The 21,251-nt window shown below is 34.3% G+C and overlaps 2 protein-coding genes across 3 annotated transcripts; both read left to right on the top strand.

The window, feature by feature from the left end:
• Positions 1–6,675: 6,675 nt before the first annotated feature.
• Positions 6,676–10,444, top strand: LOC138897936 (uncharacterized). Its single transcript, XM_070183960.1, has 7 exons — positions 6,676–6,933; positions 7,046–7,372; positions 8,077–8,270; positions 8,523–8,993; positions 9,669–9,757; positions 9,833–9,970; positions 10,065–10,444. Exons 1-7 carry the CDS (start codon positions 6,676–6,678, stop codon positions 10,442–10,444), a joined length of 1,857 nt encoding a protein of 618 aa, XP_070040061.1.
• A 4,585-nt stretch (positions 10,445–15,029) lies between these two features.
• On the top strand, positions 15,030–18,846 carry LOC104085929 (transcription factor HY5). 2 transcript variants are annotated; one of them, XM_009590053.4, is made up of 4 exons: positions 15,030–15,249; positions 15,721–15,898; positions 16,176–16,332; positions 18,673–18,846. In XM_009590053.4, exons 1-4 carry the CDS (start codon positions 15,153–15,155, stop codon positions 18,715–18,717), a joined length of 477 nt encoding a protein of 158 aa, XP_009588348.1. In that variant the 5' UTR covers positions 15,030–15,152; the 3' UTR covers positions 18,718–18,846. The 2 variants fall into 2 exon arrangements, with proteins under 2 accessions (XP_009588348.1, XP_009588347.1); XM_009590052.4 differs by having other exon boundaries at positions 15,032–15,249; positions 15,709–15,898.
• Positions 18,847–21,251: the final 2,405 nt, after the last annotated feature.

The raw sequence follows: 21,251 nt of genomic DNA, 5'->3' as shown, positions 1-21,251 counted from the left end.
GCCAAACAATGGAAATTGGATTTCTCTTTGAAAATTAGGGATATTTTGCTTTTCTGGATAATTAGGGAAAGGGGTTGGTCTCTACTTATAAAGAACTCTATCCATCACAGGCGAATATCAAGTCTCACTTATTCATACACATAATCAATTAAATTTATCTGGCCTGATGCATATCTTTTCACAACTTGAACTAAGACATTATTAGGCTATAACTATTAACTAATTAACAAAAGTCTTAATTTCAACAACTGAAGGAACCTTGCCTAGTGATTGCTTCTATATTATCATCAAACATATAACATTCTCTTCTGGTTATTATTTTCTCTTGTTTAGTATTTGGGTACTTTTATTTCTTCGTTTGATTAAACTTTCCTTTTTTGTATTATTGAAAACAAGACATGTTTAATATGATTGCCCAATAAAGTAAGATGGGATTTAAATTCTTCTCCAACTGCAACCGTAAGAAGAAAATAAGAATCCTTACGTTAGATGTAGTATAAACAAACGTAAGGATTATTTTTTTTTCTTCTTGATTTTCCTGCAACAAATAGCAGTACAGACAGTAAACCTGATTTCATTCATTTGCTTCAACTTAAGTTCATTTTGGAATTGCTACTTGGACAATGCTGCCAAATTATGAAAATTATTTCAGTGCCATCAGTTTATTCTTTGGATCCTTCCATATTGAATTTAAGCATTTAACAAATGATGAACCAGGACATTAGTCGGCATATCAAGTAAGAAAATCAATTTAGTTTTATTTCTCCCGGAGACACTTGACATATGATGTTCTTCAATTCTAATGTGATGCTGAACTTAACCTTGGGATATGCCATCAAATTAATTTCTTCATCCGCAGGTTAATATTTAATTGTAATTCCAATAGCTAATTACCTTTTGTTCGCAGATAGAGCTTTTACAAACTCCTGAATTTTACAGTGTTGTATGTCTAAAATAAGTTTGCACATATTGTGCTATGGAAGTATGCCCAGCTGTTCTATTTAGGGCTGGAACCTTTGAATCTATGTATGTTAGCAGATTCAAATCCCATCCTGATTACGCAACCAGTGTAAGTGAAAGCAGGACCAAACTAAGATTTAGATGATAAACCACAATAAATAATTCCGAATTATCCACTAAGAATCAGATTAATAGATAAAAATAATATATTTAAAGCATTAATCCTAACAAAAAAAGTCTGTAAAGTAGTAGTAGTAGTAGTAGTAGAAGCAGTAACGAAATCCTGGCCTTAATTAGTAACTGAATAATCTGAGCAGGTAATGAATAATAGATCCTTCAAGCATTTGAACAACACTAATTTTGAAATTGTAACTATTATTTCAATGATTTGATATTAGTTCACATATATAAAGGGCATATACCTAGGACTAATTGTAAAATAGTCCAGTGAATTACAATATTGTTAAAGACAATGGGAGAAAGAAGATTCCCAAAAGTCAAAACTTCCTCCTCTTATCCCAGCAGCACAAGGATCTTTGGCAGGCTTAGGCATATCATGAAAGTCTACCATTACGGCTCTTCTCTTCGCTTTGTTTTGCTCTGTAACTCTTTCCTCAAATTTCCTTTTACTTGATTCAAACTTCATTTTTTGCATTGGTCTTGCAACTGTAGAGGTTTGTGTTGGTTTTTGCATAGGTCTTGCAACTGTAGAGCTTTGTGTTACTTTTTGCATTAGTCTTGCAACTGTCTTTTGATTTGGTCTTGTAATTACACTACCATTGCTCTGCTGCTCTCTTCCCTCAAGCCTCATATCTTGTTTTTCTTCTACACTGTTGATATCTTCCTTAAACCTCCAGGAGATTTCTTGGTTGCCAATCCCATGACACAACTCGTGTTCTTGCTTTCTTTATCGTTGGACCAACACTTTCAATATCACTATCGACATGCTTGTGTTGATTTCTTCATCTTCTACACGACTAGCACTGTCGATTCCTTCCCCTGGTTTTCCCGAATCCAGCAACATCATCAATATTTCATTTTTGTAGGGTGGTGCACCAACGCTTTAATCAACTTAAATCTATGGTTTAGAAACACTGCTTCTAAATCCATGCCTAAACTCATATCTCAACGATTGTGACAAATTGGTAATATTTCCTAAATAAATTTTGCCACAGGGAAACCCATTTAGATTTGGAAAAGGTTTTCATTTCCTCAATGGGTTTTGCCCATTTATTTATATGACGGGTAACTTTTTCTTTTGGAAATTATGAATCAATAAAAGAGATGGTATTTTTATAGAATCTGACCAAATCAAGTGTGTAACTTTTCCTTTTAATGTTAAATCTAAGATATTGATCATAATAAAATGCATACACAGAGTCATAAAATGTTTTAAATTAAAATCAATAATTGTGTATACTGAGAAAACAAAGATCACTGCCAAATTAAAATCGAAACGGTATAAAGCTTATGATTCCCATAGTTATTATTCTGTTAGAAAACACACTATAAGAAAACACAAATTTGTGACGAAATATTTATGATGGACAACAGGACAAGTACGTCAAAATTTTGTAACAGATTTTTGACGATCTTATGACATTCATCAATGTGAATGGAATTTGTACCGAACACGATGATCATTGATCCGTCACAATTTAGCTACAAATTTGTGACGGGAATGATGGTTCACCTTTATGAACCTTTACAGAGAGTTTTAACTACTATTTTATGGGGCGGTAGGAAAACTGGTAATTAAAAATTAGCCATAGTTTTAAAAGTAATTAAATTTTAGCTACTTTTTCATGTGTAAAATAAAATTTGAACAAAAACACCCTTGAAAATCTAGAAAAATTCTAGCATAATATTGTTTTACATATGAGATTCCAGCATAATGTACTAGAATTTATAATGTGCTAGAGTTCCAACATAATATGCTGGAAGTATATACGCATGAGTTACATAATCCAGCATATTATGCTGGATTTTTTTCGTGTTTCGGCTAGGATACTACTTTTGTCCAGATTTTATCTCCGCCTTAAATAGTGGCTACTTTTCAATAACTTTGTAAATACTGGCTCTTTTTCAATAACCGCCCCCGTAAAAATGGCTATGCCATGTCATTTTGACCTATTTATCATATATGTATCAAAAACAAGAATAGTTACTCATTAAAATTATTAACCCAATTATATAAAATGAGAGAGAAATAAAACCTTATGGCATACGTAGTTTTGTCTAATAAGTAAGTATCAAGCGCAACTTATAAGTTTCCTCCGATCTATCTACTTATGAGATGTCTTTATCTTACCATTAAGAGTTAGTGGTGGATTGCCTTCACGAGTCCATTATTCAAATGGTCACTCAACTATCCCAAATTATCTGTTAAAGTGACTTTTCTTTCTTTTGTAAAAGCAAAGTCACTTAACTATGCCTATAGCACTCAGAAGGTCACTCAACTAGATTTTTCAAATTTTGGATTGTCAAATACCTATTTTAACCTCTAAATTATAAACATTTATCTTCTTTTTATTTTTTTAAACTTTTTAATATTATGATTCTTTTTAATTTATATTATGGACTTACCTATATAATAAATAAATTTTATTTATAAATTAAAAAATAAAAATTATTTAAGCATATATAATGCTGGAATAACAAAATAATGAGCATAGTAAAAAAATTAATTAGAATAATTTGTTCGTAATAATTTTAGTATTAACAACAAAAATTAAAAAAATTATTTACACAATTGAGAATGAAAGAAAATAAAGGTTGTAAAATATATATTCCATGCACATAATATAAAAATAATTATTTAAATAAAGGTATTTTTATAATATACATTATATATGGTTGAAAATTATGCTCAATTATATTATTATTCCCTCATTATATGAGCTGAAAAGTAATTTTTTATTTTATAAATAAAATATATTTTTCTATAGGTAAGTCCACAATGTAGATTAAAAAAAATTATAATATTTAAAAAGTTAAAAAAATTGATAATTTAGAGGGTAAAATAGGTATTTGACAATTAAAAATTTAAAAAATCTAGTTGAGTAACCTTCTAAGTATTATATACATAGTTAAGTGACTTTGTTGTTACAAACGAAAGAAAAGTGACTTTAGCAGATGATTTGGGATAGTGGAGTGACCATTTGAGTAATGAACTCTTCCATTCACCCATAATCAGAAATCTCGGATTCGAACCCTGAGAATGAAAAATATCTTGATAAATAATACTTTCGTTTTTAATGGTCTTACACGATGCAAATTCAATTTAATTGATATTTAATACAAATATCGAACATCGAGTGAGTAACACAATAGAAAATATCTTTACGAGATAAAACCTTGCACACCACAACTGCAGACAATACAATATCTTGTAAGAACGCCTTTAGATGGTATCGTATGTAAAAACAACTAGGTATGGTGCTATTTCTTCAGCCCCTCGTCTGGGTGGATTCTTCTGTAGATATATGTCACTTTCTGCCACATCGACAAAAAAGGATATACAGCCACTTTGTCATAAGGACCTTGATCAACTTACAATGAATAGCTATGTTATGTACACTTACATTAATGAATATATTTTGACACTATCTACATCGTTTAACAAGTTGTAGTATGTCACTAATTTTGTAAGTTATTAATCTACATTTATTATGAATATTACTTCATCCGTTCACTTTTAGTTGTCCATTTTTTATTTTGCACTCCCTTTAAAAAAAATGAAGTATTTATGTTATAATTTTACCCATAATAATGACAGTATTTCCAAAAATCTTGTGAGATGATTTGACGAATGAGTAATTAATGATAAGAATAAAACAGAAAAAAAATTATCTTTCTCTTGATTTAGTATAGTGGACAAGTAGAAATAAAAATATATTTTTAGTATAGTAGACAAGTAAAAGTGAACGGAGGAAATATATGTAATTGACTTTTAAGTAGTTTGATATTGAAATTTTTTTCTACGTTACCAAGATTTTTTTTTTTTTTTTGTTGCTAGAACAACGAAATTTATATTAATAATTAAGTAGTAGCATTACATAGAGGTGATGCCTCATTTGATAGCATCAAGGACAAGGATAGAGTTTCGAAAACTCCAAGGCTATTTACAAGATCTCAAGCTAAAGAGTTGCACTCTAAGTATCTGGACTTCAATGGCAAATAAAGAAGTTTTTAATTGTAGAGGAAGAGCTCAAGCCCAAAGTAGATGAATTATCCAAGTTTTACAATTATTTGGTGATCCAAATTGAAGTCCAAAAGGAGGAAGATTGGGCCACTAAATCAGCCCTTGAAGTCCACCAAAGGGGCTCAAAATGAGCTTAAAAGAGGTCCAAAAGGGGGTGTTTCAAAAGGAGCCCAATTGGAGTCCAAATCAATGGCCCAAACTAGTAGTTTTAAGGTCCAAATCTGCCCCAAAGGGATTTGGCCGCCCCCCACCTAATTGTAATGACTTTTCTTACTCCTTAGCAATCACCCTACCTAATTGTAATGACTTTTTATGCCTTAGCAACCACCCTACCTAATTTTAAGGACTTTTTGTGCCTTAGTACTCCTATAAATAAGGAGTTCTTCTCATTCATTGAGACACTTCATTATTGATTAAGTATATCATACTTTGAGAGTTCTTTTGAACCTTTGTTACTTGTGCTTTGAGATTTATCTTTCAACCTTTACTAGTTCATAGTTCAAGGTAGTAAGATTACTTCTCTATTGTGATATCTTTGATTCCTTTGTGGTATTCTTAGAAGGCGATTAATACTAGTTATTAATTATTGTCTCAAGTTACTCGTAAAGTGGTCAAGATCCGAATCTATTGTTTTGATTTGCTTTTAAGTAAAGGCGTTTGATTTCTTCAATAAATCAAGACGTTGTTGCTTTGATCTTGACAAGGCTATAGAACTTACGTTCTTGGAAGTTCTTGGAATTCTTTCCTTGAATTTTCCCATATCCTTTATTTTCTGCCCTTTAGTTCTAGTTGTTCAATTCCTTATTGTTATTGCTTCCGCATTTACTTTTCAAATTCTTAATCTAGTTTGGATTCCCGACCTAGTCGTTATCAAGTGGTATCAGAGCGGTTCTATCAATATTTCGTTCTTGATAATTCTGGGAATTTTTTGAATACTAAGAGCAAAAAAAAAAAGTTAAAAAAAACAAAAAAAAATGAAAATCGATTTTAAAAAAAACAATTTCTTGCTCTCCAGGAACTTTCTTTTGTTCTAATTTGTTTCCAAACACTATCAAAGGAAACAAGAAGAGGGGATCCTAGATTTCAAAGATAAGACAAAAATTTAATTTTTCTTACTCTTTCTAATCTAAATATATAATCATTTCCTTTTTGTTCGTGTCTTGTTTCAACCGAGCCTAATAGTTCTAGGATTTGGTTCTTCTTTCATTTGTTCCTCAAAAATCTATATTTCACTACTAAGAACTTTATACGAGTTGGTTTTAACTATAAATCTACAAAGTATTTTGTTCAAAGGTTATTTCGAGAAAAGAAAAAAAAAAGGCAAAGTGTGTGTGAGAACAGTTGAGAAAAAATTCAATTTGTCTAATACAGTTTAATTATTTAAGATGTCACATACATGTAGTGATGATGAACGAAGGGTTCTTCAAGAAGACGAAATCAAAGCAAGAAATGATTTTACCTTGCAAGTTATGCATCAATAATTCGAATGGTGGAATTTGCAACTCCAAGAGATGAGGGACACCATTGCTGAGCAAAATGATACAATAGCTGAACTTAGAAGGGAAAATAATATTAGGCCCCAAGCTAGGAGAAATGTACCCCTTGCTCCCATTGTAAATCAAGAAAACCCTATAGATGATTTTAATGATATTGGATTTGATAGGGTTGGAAGAGATAGGAGGGGACAAAGAGGTAGAGTAGAAGATGATAATATAAGCAGTATAAAGATGAAGATGCCATCTTTTAAGGGGAACAAGGGATCCAGACTTGTACCTTGATTGGGAGAGAAAGGTTGAAGCCATCTTTGACTGTCAAAACTACTCTGAGGGTAAGAAGGTTAAACTTGCTATTGTTGAGTTTTCTGACTATGCTGCTATTTAGTGGAAAAAGCTTACTAGGGACAGATTGCAAGAAGGACAAGCACCAATTGCTACTTGGGCTGAGATGAAGAGGGTGATGAAAAAGAGATTCACACCATCACACTTTCAAAGAGAGCTACAACAACACCTTCAAATATTGAAGCAAGGTTTCATGTTTGTGGATGAGTACTTTAAGGTTATGGATATGGCTATGATCCAAGCTAATTGTATGGAGAAAGAAGAGGCTACAATAGATAGGTTTTTAAATGGTTTAAATAAGGAAATAGCTGATGTAGTAGAATTACAACAATATGTAACAATATATGAGTTAGTTGATTTCTCTGTAAAGGTAAAAAATGAAAATAAAAGAAAGCAAACTAGCTCATGGAAAGGTCGGTCAAACACCATCTCCAAGAAGCCATGGTCGAATCAAGAGATAAAGAGTTCTTCTAGACCTCAAGAAGACAAGGATAAAGGTAAATTTGAGAACAAAGAGGGAGGTAAAACCTTTAACTCTAAACCTTTTACACCTTCTAGTTATATTCAGTGTCATAAATGTAGAAGGGGACATATGATGCACGAATGTCCAAGTAGAAGAAACATCATTCTTAGAGAAGATGGAAGATATGAGAGTGAAAAAAGTGAGGGAGAAGAAGAGAGAGATGTAATAATGATGATGATATATAACTACCTAATGATGGCATAATTGGGGTAGTTAGGAGGATTATGACTATCAATTTGGGAAGCAATATTGAAGAACAAAGGGAGAATATATTCCATACTAGGTGTGGGATAAAGGGAAAAACTTGTTCTATGATCATTGATAGTGGTAGTTGTGCTAATGTGGTGAGTTCATACTTTGTGAAAAAATTAGGACTTGCATGCATGAAATACCCTACTCCCTATAGACTCCAATGGTTAAATGATGGTGGTGAACTAAAGGTAAACAAACAATGCATGATTTCATTCAATGTTGGTAGATATGAGGATGATATTCTTTGTAACATAGTCCCTATGCAAGTTTGTCATATCTTACTGGGTAGTCCTTGGCAGTATGATAGGAATGCTTTTCATGATGGAAGGAAGAATAGATATTCTCTTGAGCTAAATGGCAGGAAATTTACTCTTGCATCTTTATCTCCTTCTCAAGTGTTTGAAGATCAAAAAAGATTAAGAGAAACAATGGAAAAACCAAGGGGAGGGATAAAAAGTGAGCTTGAGGAAAAAGAAAAGAAAGGAGGCCAAGAGTTAGAAAAAAAGAGAGATGGTTGAGAGAAAGAGAGAAGGCAACAATTTGAGAGAAGAGATAAAAAGGGGCTTGAATGAAAAAATAAAAAGTCTTGGTGAGAGGAAAGAGGCTAAGGAAATAAAAAAGAGAGTTTTTATATAAAAGCCAAAGAGTGTTTAAATGCAAGAAAAGATGGGTTGCTCATAATACTACTTACTTACAAAGAAGCTTTGATTAATTCTGAGTTACTAACTTCTTCTTTGCCAAGTAGTATTTCTTCTCTTTTGCAGGATTTTGAAGATGTCTTTCCTGAAGATATTCCTAATGGATTGCCACCTTTATGTGGCATTGAGCATCAAATTAATTTTGTGCCTGGATCACAAATCCCAAATAGGCCTACTTATAGGAGTAATCCAGAAGAGACAAAAGAGCTTCAAAGGCAGGTTGAGGAGCTGCTTGAGAAAGGCTTTGTGAGAGAGAACATGAGCCATTGCTCTGTTCCCGTCCTATTGGTACCCAAAAAGGATGGAACTTGGAGGATGTGCGTAGATTGTAGAGCAATCAATAAGATAACGGTAAAGTATCGCCATCCTATTCCTCGTCTTGATGACATGTTGAATCAATTACATAGATCCAAAATCTTTTCTAAAATTGATCTAAAAAGTGATTACCGTCATATTCGAATGAATCCTGGAGATGAATGGAAAACTGCTTTTAAGACCAAATATGGGCTTTATGAGTGGTTAGTTATGCCTTTTGGCTTGATTAATGCACCTAGCACTTTCATGAGATTAATGAATCATATCTTTAAGGATTTTCATGAAAAATTTATTGTGGTGTACTTCGATGATATTTTGATCTTTTCTATCACTTTAGAAGAGCATGTAGAACACCTAAAACAAATTTTTGAAGTTCTTAGAAAGCAACTCTTATTTGCTAATCTTAAAAAGTGTACTTTTTGTGTGGATCGTGTGATTTTCTTGGGTTTTGTGGTTAGTTCTAAAGGAGTTGGGGTTGATGAAGAGAAAATTAAAGCAATAAAAGAATGGCCTAAACCTAAGAGTGTAACTGAAGTTAGGAGTTTTTATGGACTTGCTAGTTTTTATAGGAGGTTTGTGAGAGACTTTAGCACCATTGCTTCTCCTTTAACTTAAGTTATTAAAAAGGATAAGATTTTACATGGGGGAAAAGAACAAGATGATGCTTTTAACTTATTGAAAGAAAAGTTATGTTCTGCTCCATTGTTACAATTGTCTGATTTTTCTAAATCTTTTGAAATTGAATGTGATACTTCTGGCAAAGGAATATGTGTTGTTTTGATGCAAGATTCTAAACATATTGCCTACTTTAGTGAGAAGTTGAGTGGAGCCACATTGAACTATTCCACTTATGACAAAGAGTTATATGCTTTGGTAAGGGCTTTAGTCACATGGCAACATTACTTGTGGCCAAGAGAGTTTGTCATTAAAAGTGACTATGAATTCTTGAAATACTTGAAGAGTCAAGGTAAGCTTAGTAGAAGTCATGCTAAGTGAGTTGAATTCATTGAAACTTTTCCTTATGTAATTTCTTACAAACAAGGGAAAGACAATGTTGTTGCAGATGCACTTTCAAGAATGTATCTCTTAGTTTCTACCATGACTTCTAAATTGATGGGTTTTGATCAAATCAAGGGACTTTATGCTAATGATGTTGATTTTGACAAGATTTTTGCAGATTGTAAGTTGGATCCTTTTGAGAGGTTTAGCCTCCAAGATGGATTTTTTCTTTAAGAAAAATAAGTTGTGTATCCCTAATTGCTCTTTACGTGAAGTATTTGTAAGGGAAGCACATTGTGGAGGGATTATGGGTCACTTTGGAGTCCCAAAGATACTAGACATACTTGCTGAAAATTTCTTTTGGCCTGGAATGAGAAAAGATGTTGAAAGAATGTGTGCACAGTGTTTGGAATGTAAACAAGCTAAATCTAAAGTGTTACCACATGGTCTTTACAAGCCATTACATGTTCCTACTTCACCTTGGATTGATATTTCTATGGATTTTGTGTTAGGTTTGCCTAGAATAAGGTATGGTAAGGATAGTATATATGTTGTGGTAGATAGGTTCTCTAAAATGGCTCGTTTTATTCCTTGTTTAAAGACTAATGATGCTTCAAAAGATATTTCCATGTGGTATATATTTCCATGTTGCTGATCTTTTTGTAAAAGAAGTTGTAAATTGCATGGTATACCTAGAACTATTGTTAGTGATAGGGATGCTAAGTTTTTGAGCCACTTTTGGCGTGTATTTTGGGGGAAGTTAGGCATTAAATTGTTGTTTTCTACTTCTTGTCACCCACAAACTGATGGACAAACTAAAGTAGTTAATAGAACCTTAGGAAACATGTTGAGGGCTGTTTTGAAAGGTAAATTAACTTCTTGGGAGGATCACTTACCTATGATTGAATTTGCTTACAATAGAATAATCCATTCTTCTACATGTATGTCTTCTTTTGAGGTTGTTTATGATTTTAATCCCTTCACTCCCCTTGATTTATTACCATTACCTACTAATGATATTGTTAATATTGATGGTAGGACAAAGGCTGAGATGATGAAAAAAATTCATGAACAAACAAGGCTTGCAATTGAGAAGAAAAATGAGCAAACTGCCTTGAGAAAGAATAAGGGTCGAAAACAAGTTATTTTTAAACCTGGAGATTTAGTTTGGGTTCACTTTAGAAATGAGAGATTTTCCTCCAAAAGGAAGTCAAAGTTTCACCCTAGAGGAGATGGCCCATTTCAAGTCCTTGAAAGGATTGGAGACAATGCTTATAAGCCAGACCTACCTGGTGAGTTCCAAGTAAGTGCTACATTCAATGTTGCCGACTTGTCTTTGTTTGATGTAGGATCGAATTCGGGGACGAATTCTTTTCAAGAAAAGGGGAATGATAGCATCAAGGAAAATGATAGAGTTTTGGAAGCTCCAAGGCCATTTACAAGATCTCAAGCTAAAGAGTTACACTCTAAGGTTGCTGGACTTCAATGAAAAATAAAGAAGCTTTTAATTGTAGAGAAAGAGCTCAAGCCCAAAGTAGATGAATTATCCAAGTTTTACAATTATTTGGTGATCCAAATTGAAGTCCAAGAGGAGGAAGATTGGGCCACCAAATCAGCCATTGAAGTCCACCAAAGGGGCTCAAAATGAGCTTAAAAGAGGTCAAAAAGGGTATGTTTCAAAAGGAGCCCAATTGGAGTCCAAATCAATGACCCAAACTAGTAGTTTTAAGGTCCAAATCTGCCCCAAAAGGATTTGGCTGCCCCCACCTAATTGTAATGACTTTTCTTTCTCCTTAGCAACCATCATACCTAATTGTAATGACTTTTTATGCCTTAGCAACCACCCTACCTAATTTTAAGGACTTTTTGTGCCTTAGTACTCCTATAAATAAGGAGTTCTTCTCATTCATTGAGACAACTTCATTATTGATTAAGTATATCATACTTTGAGAGTTCTTTTGAACCTTTGTTACTTGTGCTTTGAGATTTATCTTTCAACCTTTACTAGTTCATAGTTCAAAGTAGTAAGATTACTTCTCTATTGTGATATCTTTGATTCCTTTGTGGTATTCTTAGAAGGCAATTAATACTAGTTATTAATTATTGTCTCAAGTTACTCGTAAAGCGGTCAAGATCCGAATCTATTATTTTGATTTGCTTTTAAGTAAAGGCGTTTGATTTCTTCAATAAATCAAGACGTTGTTGCTTTGATCTTGATAAGGCTATAGAACTTACGTTCTTGGAAGTTCTTGGAATTCTTTCCTTGAATTTTTTCATATCTTTTATTTTCTGCCCTTTAGTTCTAGTTGTTCAATTCCTTATTGTTATTGCTTCCGTATTTACTTTTTAAATTCTTACTCTAGTTTGGATTCCCACCTAGTTGTTATCATCATTAGGGGCATCAAAAACACCTGAGCCAGAGAAGCTACTAGCCATATGTGTACAAAAACTATTAAAATTACCAAGTTCGGCTAGCTTGTTTAGTACGGTGGTAGATACTAATCTAGTAGTAGGTGCTCTAGCTTTGTCCTCCTGTAGAAACTTCCAAAAAACATTCGGTGGGTGAAACATTGTTGATAAGGGAGTATTGCTTGATTGCTTGGATCCTTCCTTTACCAAATTATGTGCAAGTTTGTTCCCCTCACGGAAATTGTGTCGGATCATTGTATTCTCCGATTCCTTCAGTAATAAACTGCACTCATTAACAAGGTTTGAGTAGAGAGAACAATTGTTATGGGAAAGCAGTTGAGGTATTTTAGTAGCATTAGTTTCAATTTCTAAGCTATGAAAATTACAATTTTTTGCTATTAGAAGTCCACTTTTTAGCGCGAGGAGTTCTATGTAAGTGGGCGTGTAGCCATAAGCGAGCATTTTGTAGCCCATGATCCAGTTTCCAAATTTATACCGGAATATTTCACCAATCCTGCCTTTTTATAGCTGCCTTTGAACACCCGCCAATGTTGAGTTTTAGCTCATTTGACATTAGGGAGTGATCGCGTCCAATTGCACAACTCAAAAGAGGTATGAAACAGTCGTTTGCAATTATACAAACCCAACTAAGAGTCAGGGTCGAATCCACAGGGAGCTAAGATGGGATTTAGGGGTATATATTTCAATGTGCATGATTGAATTATTGAGATTGTACTTCCACAAAAAGATTGATTTTCTATTTCTAATTTTACTCTATTGATTGCCAAATAAAGAAAAAAAATTAGAGATAATTATTTTTGGGGTTTTTCTAAATTGATAAAGAGCCTAGGGCTATGACCGTTACATAGGTGTTTGCCTAATGGGATAAAGACTTTAATGCTTATTCTATTGACTGGCGTGTATTTCTCAAGATCAAATGGATAACACACAAAACAGTTGATAGAAGCTCAAGTCGGGTTATTACTATCTCTAGGTTGGACCCTTTAATTTGGTAAATCAATCTGTCAATTGACCCAATTCTTTGTTAGCCAAGTTATCCTAGACCAGGTCTCTCTTTCTCAAGAAGAGACTAAGTCAAATAGGCATGAACTAATGTTTGTAACTATTAATTCCTCAAAATAAAGCATGAACTAAGCTAAATAATAAATACTCAATCATAAACAAGCCCTAAATTAAATACCCATAAGGTTTACAGACTAGGGTTGTGTCACAACCCTAGTAAACATCTAGCTACTCATACTTGGGGTTGAAGAAAATGAAGAAGAAAGACTAATTAAACTCATAATTAAAGATTAAAATGACTAAATCTATTGTAAAATACACCAAAGCAAAATAAACTTCCAAAAATGGCAAAGAAAAACGGCTAGAGTGATTGCTGATGTTCAAACTTGACCTAATTTCGTGAAACTCTTCTATTTATACAAGTCTGAAAATTTCTGACAAAAATGCCCCTCGGGAGGTTCTGCGGCCGCACAATTCCATGTTCGGTCCGCAGACTTCTTCATCTGGCACGAGTTGGGATTCTACGGCCGCACAATTCTGAACTGCGGGGGCGAGACAACATTTTTGCGGTCCGCAGATTTAGAACTGCGGTCGCAAGTCACTCTTATGTGGTCCGCAATAGTAGGATTGCGACCGCAAGATAATTTTCTGCGGCCGCAGAAATCTACATGGTTTGCTGAGTTTTCCTTCTTTGTTTGCGGCCGCAGGTGGAATTTTGCGGTCCGCAAGTTCTTCTGCGGCAGCAAAATTCCTTCTACGGACCGCACATTGTGTGCCTCTGTGCCCTTTGTTGCCTTGTACTTGGACTACTCCTCTTTGAGTCGGATTTCATCTCGGGAGCCCAACTTCTAGCATTCCTGTAATTTTATACAATTTCATTAATTCCTGGAGCATAATTTAATGCTTTTAGACTGAAACAAAAGTTAAAAGGCGTTAAAAAGCAATCAAAATCCCCACTTATCATGGGGCTCCATTTTACCGTTATTGGAGAGGTGTTGATGTTGTTAGTAGGAGATGTAGTGATGTATTTATATTCCATACAACGCATAGTTACAAAATTTAGGAAGAATTCATTCCAAGTGAGATTAGATGGTCCACATTAATGGTCCGGTCTTTGATTTTGGTTGATAGCATGAACAAGAGTAATCCCAAAATAAAATTTCGATATACTGATGTACATTTGATTGGTTGTATAAAACTATGCATAACCAATGAAGCATTTAGTTAGTGATATTATGCTCCACATTTTAACACTCGTATAAGTTATGATCTATGTATATTTTATGTGGAATATAATAAAAATCTGTATATTAGCAATGTATAAATAAAAATAATTAAAGTAAAAATTGCCCTTGAGTTAGGTAATCTTTGCATAGCAACTCTGTTTATTATGATCAATACTTTCCTTGTAACAATATTCACATGATTCCATGAACCAAATGTGCATAAAACTTTAAATTCAATATTTTCTCAAGTTGAGAAATATCTATTGTGGGCAAAACAGTAAAAGCAAGTTTGGCTCGAAAGTCCAGAAACCAATAGCACTTTTATTTTAGCCAGCAGATAGCTGGTCCCAATATCGTACCTAATTCAATCAATTAATCCAAACCTTTAATCATATCCGAATCCAAAGGCTAAAATTCCTCCACGATACTCACATATCAACCTTTGATTAAGCCAACACCTTATGGCTCCAAAACTATCCACGATTACCCCTTTATATCCGTCCGATCTAAACTGATCCAACGGTCTTTGTTCCATCAACTTGCTTCCTCACTCCCCACTCTTCTTTGCTTTAGTACTGTAACATTCATGTCCCGCTATATTTTTTCTCGACATTGTCAGATAAATATCTGAATATTCATAACCCCCTTAACTCTTCATACTATCTAAATTCTAACTTGTTTTTATTTACATTTTTGTCTTTGAAAATGCAAGAACAAGCGACCAGTTCCATTGCTGCTAGTTCTATACCTTCAAGTAGTGAGAGATCTTCTAGCTCTGCTCTCCATCTTGAAGTTAAAGAAGGTTCAATTCTTCCCCTCTTATTTTCCTTGTTTTTTATTCAAAATTCAATCTTTAGCCTGTTTCTGAAATTTCTTGCTGGTAAAGAATTAAAATTTGGAATTCCTGAGGTGGGTTTTGCGAGAAATGTGTGATTTTGGACTTTGGCTATCATTTATTTTCGAGAAAGGTGGGTTCTTGGGGAGGAGTAATGTTGAAGTGAAGTGTTTCTGAAGTCAAAGAAGGTTCATTTTTCCCATTTACTCATCCAACTCAATTTTTGAAGTGTTGAACTTGCACTTATGATGTTATATTTTTGGGGGAAAACCCAGCTTTTTGAGTTAATTTTGGAGTTTTTAAGGTGGGTTTTAGAAGAATGTGTGATTTTGGATTGTAGGTAAGGCCGAGATTTTGAGAAAGTTAGGTTATTGGGGATGAAAGAATGTTAAGAGTAAAAATGTTTTTTTTTTTGAGGTTGTTTAGTGTTTTGTGAAGGTATGGAGAGTGATGATGAGATCAGAAGAGTGCCGGAGATGGGCGGAGAAGCCACCGGAACCACCTCAGCTTCTGGTAGAGATGGCACTTCCGCCACCGGTCAAACTCAGCCGTCAGCTGGGACTCAAAGGAAGAGAGGAAGAAGTCCAGCTGACAAAGAAAACAAGAGGCTAAAAAGGTAAAAACAAAAAGTGGTTCTTTTTTAATCCTTTTATCCAATCATGTCATGCCACGTAGGTATGTAGACTTGTCATTTCTGAACCCACTTGACGTGTCGCTGTTATGGGCTTCCATACTCATACCTATCTCTTTCAACGTTTTCTGATAAATGGCATGTTGCTTGTTGGTTACAATTAAAGTATACTGATAGTGTCAAATTTTTTTTAAGTGTTTGTGTATTTTAGTACTTTTAGTTAATCTTGTATTTTTGTGTGGGCAATGTTGGGTGAGACAAGGTTGCTGAGAAATAGAGTCTCAGCACAGCAAGCAAGGGAGAGGAAGAAAGCATACTTGATAGACCTAGAAGCAAGGGTGAAAGAATTGGAAACAAAAAATGCAGAACTTGAAGAGAGGTTATCCACTTTGCAAAATGAGAACCAGATGCTTAGACATGTAAATTTTCTTGTTACTCTTACTACTTGTTGCTTCCTTTAAATTGCTTGCTATGTCATTCTCTAGTTAAGTACTATACCATCATTTCATTCCTTTGACATGTGTCATGTCCCATTCCTTAAAAGGTTGAGTTATATTGACATATCATGTGGATCTGCTTTTCTTTCTTTTGCTCATTTTAAATGTAATTTTGGTTATTCTTTTTGTTTAAAGCAGTGTAAGTACAAAACTGTCAGTATTAGCAAATGTAGCCTGTAATAGGTAGGAATTAGAAAGATAAATTCTTAACTGTGCAGCAATGATAGATCTTGAGCCGTTGTTATAAGGTTAAGTAGCCTTTCTCGTCTTTCCTGTTGAATCAATAATATTCTTGAGATTAGTTTGGTTATGAGCAGATTTACGTTGATAATAAGATTATCTAAAAGCAGCTGCTAAGTTGATGAAAAGAGTTTTATCTTAAGCAGGTAATCCCTGCCATTCGTCTGGTTCAGTTTTTTTTTTTTTGGGTAACATTCTGGAGGAGTTAAAAGTATGACTATCATATTAATACTATGCTATGATTTCAGCATCCTAAAATTACATTTGGTATGATGTAATCCCACAGCAATATCAATGTGCCTGCTTCTGAACATGAATTAAAGCACTGCAGCTTTGTACCCATCTAAATGCTCAAAATATCCCTTTTTACTAACCATCAAATGCAAATTTAATTAGTAGCACTTAAGCTCAACAAATAATTGATGAGTAAAGTGCTCCTGTAGATTCCTCTCTTTGTTAGCTCAATTTTTTGGAGTTCTTTACTAGTAGTATATATGCTTGCAAGAAATGTGAGGAATTGCTTAATCATCCATGCGATGTGATGCCAGCTTCTTATTCTTAGTTATTGCCTTGTAGTAAATCTCGGAAACCAATTCATGTCACTTGGAAACTGCAGATATTACCTTATTTTTTGCAGATATTACTGCAAACAGCTATTAAAGGCTTGTCACTGTTGCATGAACTGATAACACTAGCTTTTTATTTTAATTTTGAGCTAATGTCATCTCTGAATCCATACACATTCTTCAGCCTCTTCTTTTCTTAAATGGCATAGTCATTTCATACTCACCCTTTCTTAATACTTTCTGTACCTTGCCAGTGAGATTGGTGCTTACCTGTTCTTCTGGACTTACTTCTGCTATCTCTCTTTCAAGTTAGCTGGGGTTTCAGACTTAAAACAAGAATGAATTAAGTCTAGCTCTTGCTGTGAATATCAATAAAGACATCTTAGGGAATGCAATGCTATGTAACTGTTAACCTTAGGTTTATCACGATTAAAACGCTGACTTAACTGTTTCTAGTAGCAGATGCCGCTAACTAACATAGGAACTTCCTACAACCAGGCAAAAACGCTTCAAATGCTGCTTAATCATTCCTCCAGTAAGATTGCTGGTTAGGAGAAGTTCAATTTGTTCTATAGGAGTATGACAGTTGGTCAGTGAGATATTATCTGAAGCATTGGCTCTCTGCTCTTAAATCTTTAGCTTCTTATTCCAGGATCTGGTCTCACCTGGTTTCATTGGTGTGACCATTATCCTATTGTCTAATCTAATCGGTTCCTTTTTCAGCATTAACCTAGTGTCTGATCTCGTAAGTTTTATCTTTTTCACCATTAACCTATTGTCTTATCTCATAGGTTGTGCTGGTCCGAATTAGGGGGGTAGGATGTCACTTACCTTCGGTCTAGTTTAGTCGATAAATCCTGGCAGGATGAGGCATGGAATAGGTAGAAGTTCCTTTGTCTTTGTAACTATCCATGTTGATGTATGTCTTGTTTAATTCTAAAATCAATTAACCAATACTGGATTAAGTTCAGTTTTCTAGATCCACTCTCTTGTCTAGGTGAGTAGTTGTTTCTTGTTAAGAGAAAGAATTGCCTTTAGCCAGGTAATAAAGCCAACAACTGAAGGAAATCCATTCAGACCACATAGGGATGTTAAGGCCAGTTATATACTCTTTGGTGCAACAACAATTACGTCTCAATCCCGTGCAAGTTGGGGTCGGCTATGTGAACTTTAACTGTCTATGTTGCTTCATGTAAGCCCATCTCAATCATTCTCTTTGGTACTGCTACCAAAGTCAATCAATTCTCCTGTTAAATTTCATAGTTGTGCTATCTGGTTGTCTGATACCACACAAACAGACTTCTATTAATCAACTTCAATTTCAATAGGAGTAAGATCCAGACCCCACTGGTGGAATTATACCGGGTTTTTTATTGTTGTTGTTGTAATTTCAATAGGAGTAAGTAAAAGAAAATGGTATACATTTGGGGTTTGACTTGTTTTGTTAAATCTGCAGATACTGAAGAACACAACAGCAGGTGCGCAAGAAGGGAGGAAATAAAATATGATAGGCAGAATCATCCATTACAAAGACTGGATATGTGATCATTGTTGTTTTGATCCTATGTGGGCATTGTAGAGAGAATCTCTTAATCCTGGATTTGACAATATATGCATGTTTGTGGGTGGATTGGCTTGTTCTGATTTGATTATTTAGTCTACTCTTAGGTGTTGTAGATTATATTAGTGAAGGTTTACCGTTAGATCACCGTCTTGATCAAGAGTTGACAATTCATATCGGGCAAAGGTTTCCCTTAAAATTGATGCGCTGATTGGTAGAAAAAAATTAAGACAATCTGGTATTTATAGAGCATGACATTCTTTCCTCTGTAGAACTACTAATGAAAAAAAAATAATCTTATAAAGATATCTAGTTTGTTGCACTATAGAATTACAAATTAGAGAACGAAGAGGAGAGGTAGAACAAAACATCGATTAAGATCGACCAAAAGTAGCAAAATTGGTAGTTTGAGTTGGATGGTTCGATATATGGCAAGTGTGTATTTGCTATGGGAGAATGATGGGAATGGAGACCCGCAAAGGGTTGGTCTTAGCCAAATATGGTAGTATTTTAAAAATAGCCCTCTTGACATGCACACATCTCTTAAGGGGTTTTTCTATTGGATGAAATTGTTCATTAAAGTCTACCTAATTGTCATACTTTTGCTTTTCAAAATTTCTCCACCGGATTGATAGAGTAGATGTTATATTTACTTTGTTTATTTCTTAAATTGTTCATCGAAGTCTACCTGATTGATATACTTTTTTTGGGTAGTTTTATTAAAGTATTTTTCGAATTTGCAACTTCGATTTCGAACCAACTATTTCAAATCTACTCCAAATTATCTCAAATTTGAAACAAAGCTTCCAACTACAAACAAAAATATCCTCAATCACCGATTTAATCAAATAACACAGAGGCTCACTTTGTCTTCTTTAACACTTCATAAGTTCCAATAATAAAGTTTTGAAATTTTATAGTAAATCATCAAAATATGTGTTTGAATTAAAATTTCTGCATAAATTATCAGCATTCAAATGATGTTAACAATAATCAATCATTAACTTCTATTTTCCAACACAACAAGAATTTCAAGCTTTAAACTTTGACGAACTATGGTGTTCATGTCAAAAGCAGGGACATTTTATTAAGACCAGTTAAAACGGGGACATTCCACCAAGATCAATCTCATTAGCGGATACACCGTGCAACTTTTTGATTTGCTATAGGTAAGTTTGTGCTCATACATTAGAGCTTTTGGCGGTCCGTCAAGATTTTAGTACAATTAGTTCCAAGGTAATGATATAATTTGTCATTAAGCATAGAAAACTCCAACAAGCAATAGTTCAATTGAAGGATAGGGAAGGTAGAATACAAACAAAACTCGAGAATATAGCCAACATATTTGTAAAATTGTAATGACCCAATAGGTCATCTTAGATTTTAGAACCTAATTATGTGTTTCGAGGTCTCAAAAACCTTATTTTAGCCTTTCTCGATTTGCATGCACAGTCCGGGTGTTCTTCCGGAAGGCTTATATGTTAAAAACTAAGAAAAATATGAAATTTTGCCTTAAAATCCACTTGAGTTGACTTCGGTCAACGGTTTGAGCAAACGGACCCGGATTCATATTTTGACGGTCCCGGTGAGTCTGTATCGTGATTTGGGACTTGGGCGTATACTCGGAATCGAATTTCGAAATCCCTAGCCCGAGTTATCGGACTTTGTTGAAATTTAAAAGTTAAAGGCTTAATGATTTTGAAATATTTGACCGATATTTGACTTTTTTGGATATCGGGTTCGTATTTTGGTTTCGGAACCCGGTATAGGTCCAATACTATATTTATGACTTGTCTGTCAAATTTGGTGAGAAACGGAGTTGGTTTGACGTTATTCGGATGTCCAGTTGTTAATATAGCAATTCTAAAGTTTCTTGAAAATTTTATTTGATTTTGGTGTCCGATTCATAGTTCTAGGTGTTATTTTGGCGATTTGATCGTGCGAGCAAGTTCATATGATATTTTTAGACTTGTGTGCACTTTTAGTTTAGAGCCCTGGTGAGTTTCGGATAGTCTACGGAGTGAAAATTAGACTTTGAGCATTGCTGGTGTGCTTCAGTTTTATTGCATGCCTCAAACCTCGCAATTGCGAGGTCAATCATCGCATTTGCGAAGAGTAGCTGGGAAGGCCTGAGTTCACATTTGCGAAGAGGGACAGGGGGTGATAGTGATCGCAATGCGATCAAATGATCGCATTTGCGGAGATCATTGTTCGCAATTGCGAACCATTCTTCGCATTTGCGAGGAAAGCAGAAGTGTGGAGAGCTTCACATTTGCGATGGTTTCTTCGCATTTGCGGGGTCGCAAATGCGACATCTGCACCTCATCAAATATGACTTAGACGAGATTTTTGATTCATTCTTCAAATTTTCAAACTTAAGAACCCTAGAGGCGATTTTCCAAAGAACCTTTCTTCCCCAAATCATTGGTAAGTGATTCTAAACTAGTTTCTTTCAATCTTTCACTACTTTTCCT

Source organism: Nicotiana tomentosiformis, chromosome 8 (assembly GCF_000390325.3).
Source record: "Nicotiana tomentosiformis chromosome 8, ASM39032v3, whole genome shotgun sequence".
NCBI lineage: Eukaryota > Viridiplantae > Streptophyta > Magnoliopsida > Solanales > Solanaceae > Nicotiana > Nicotiana tomentosiformis.
The sequence above is the reverse complement of the archived record's forward strand: the minus strand, read 5'-3'. Positions and strand labels throughout refer to the sequence as shown.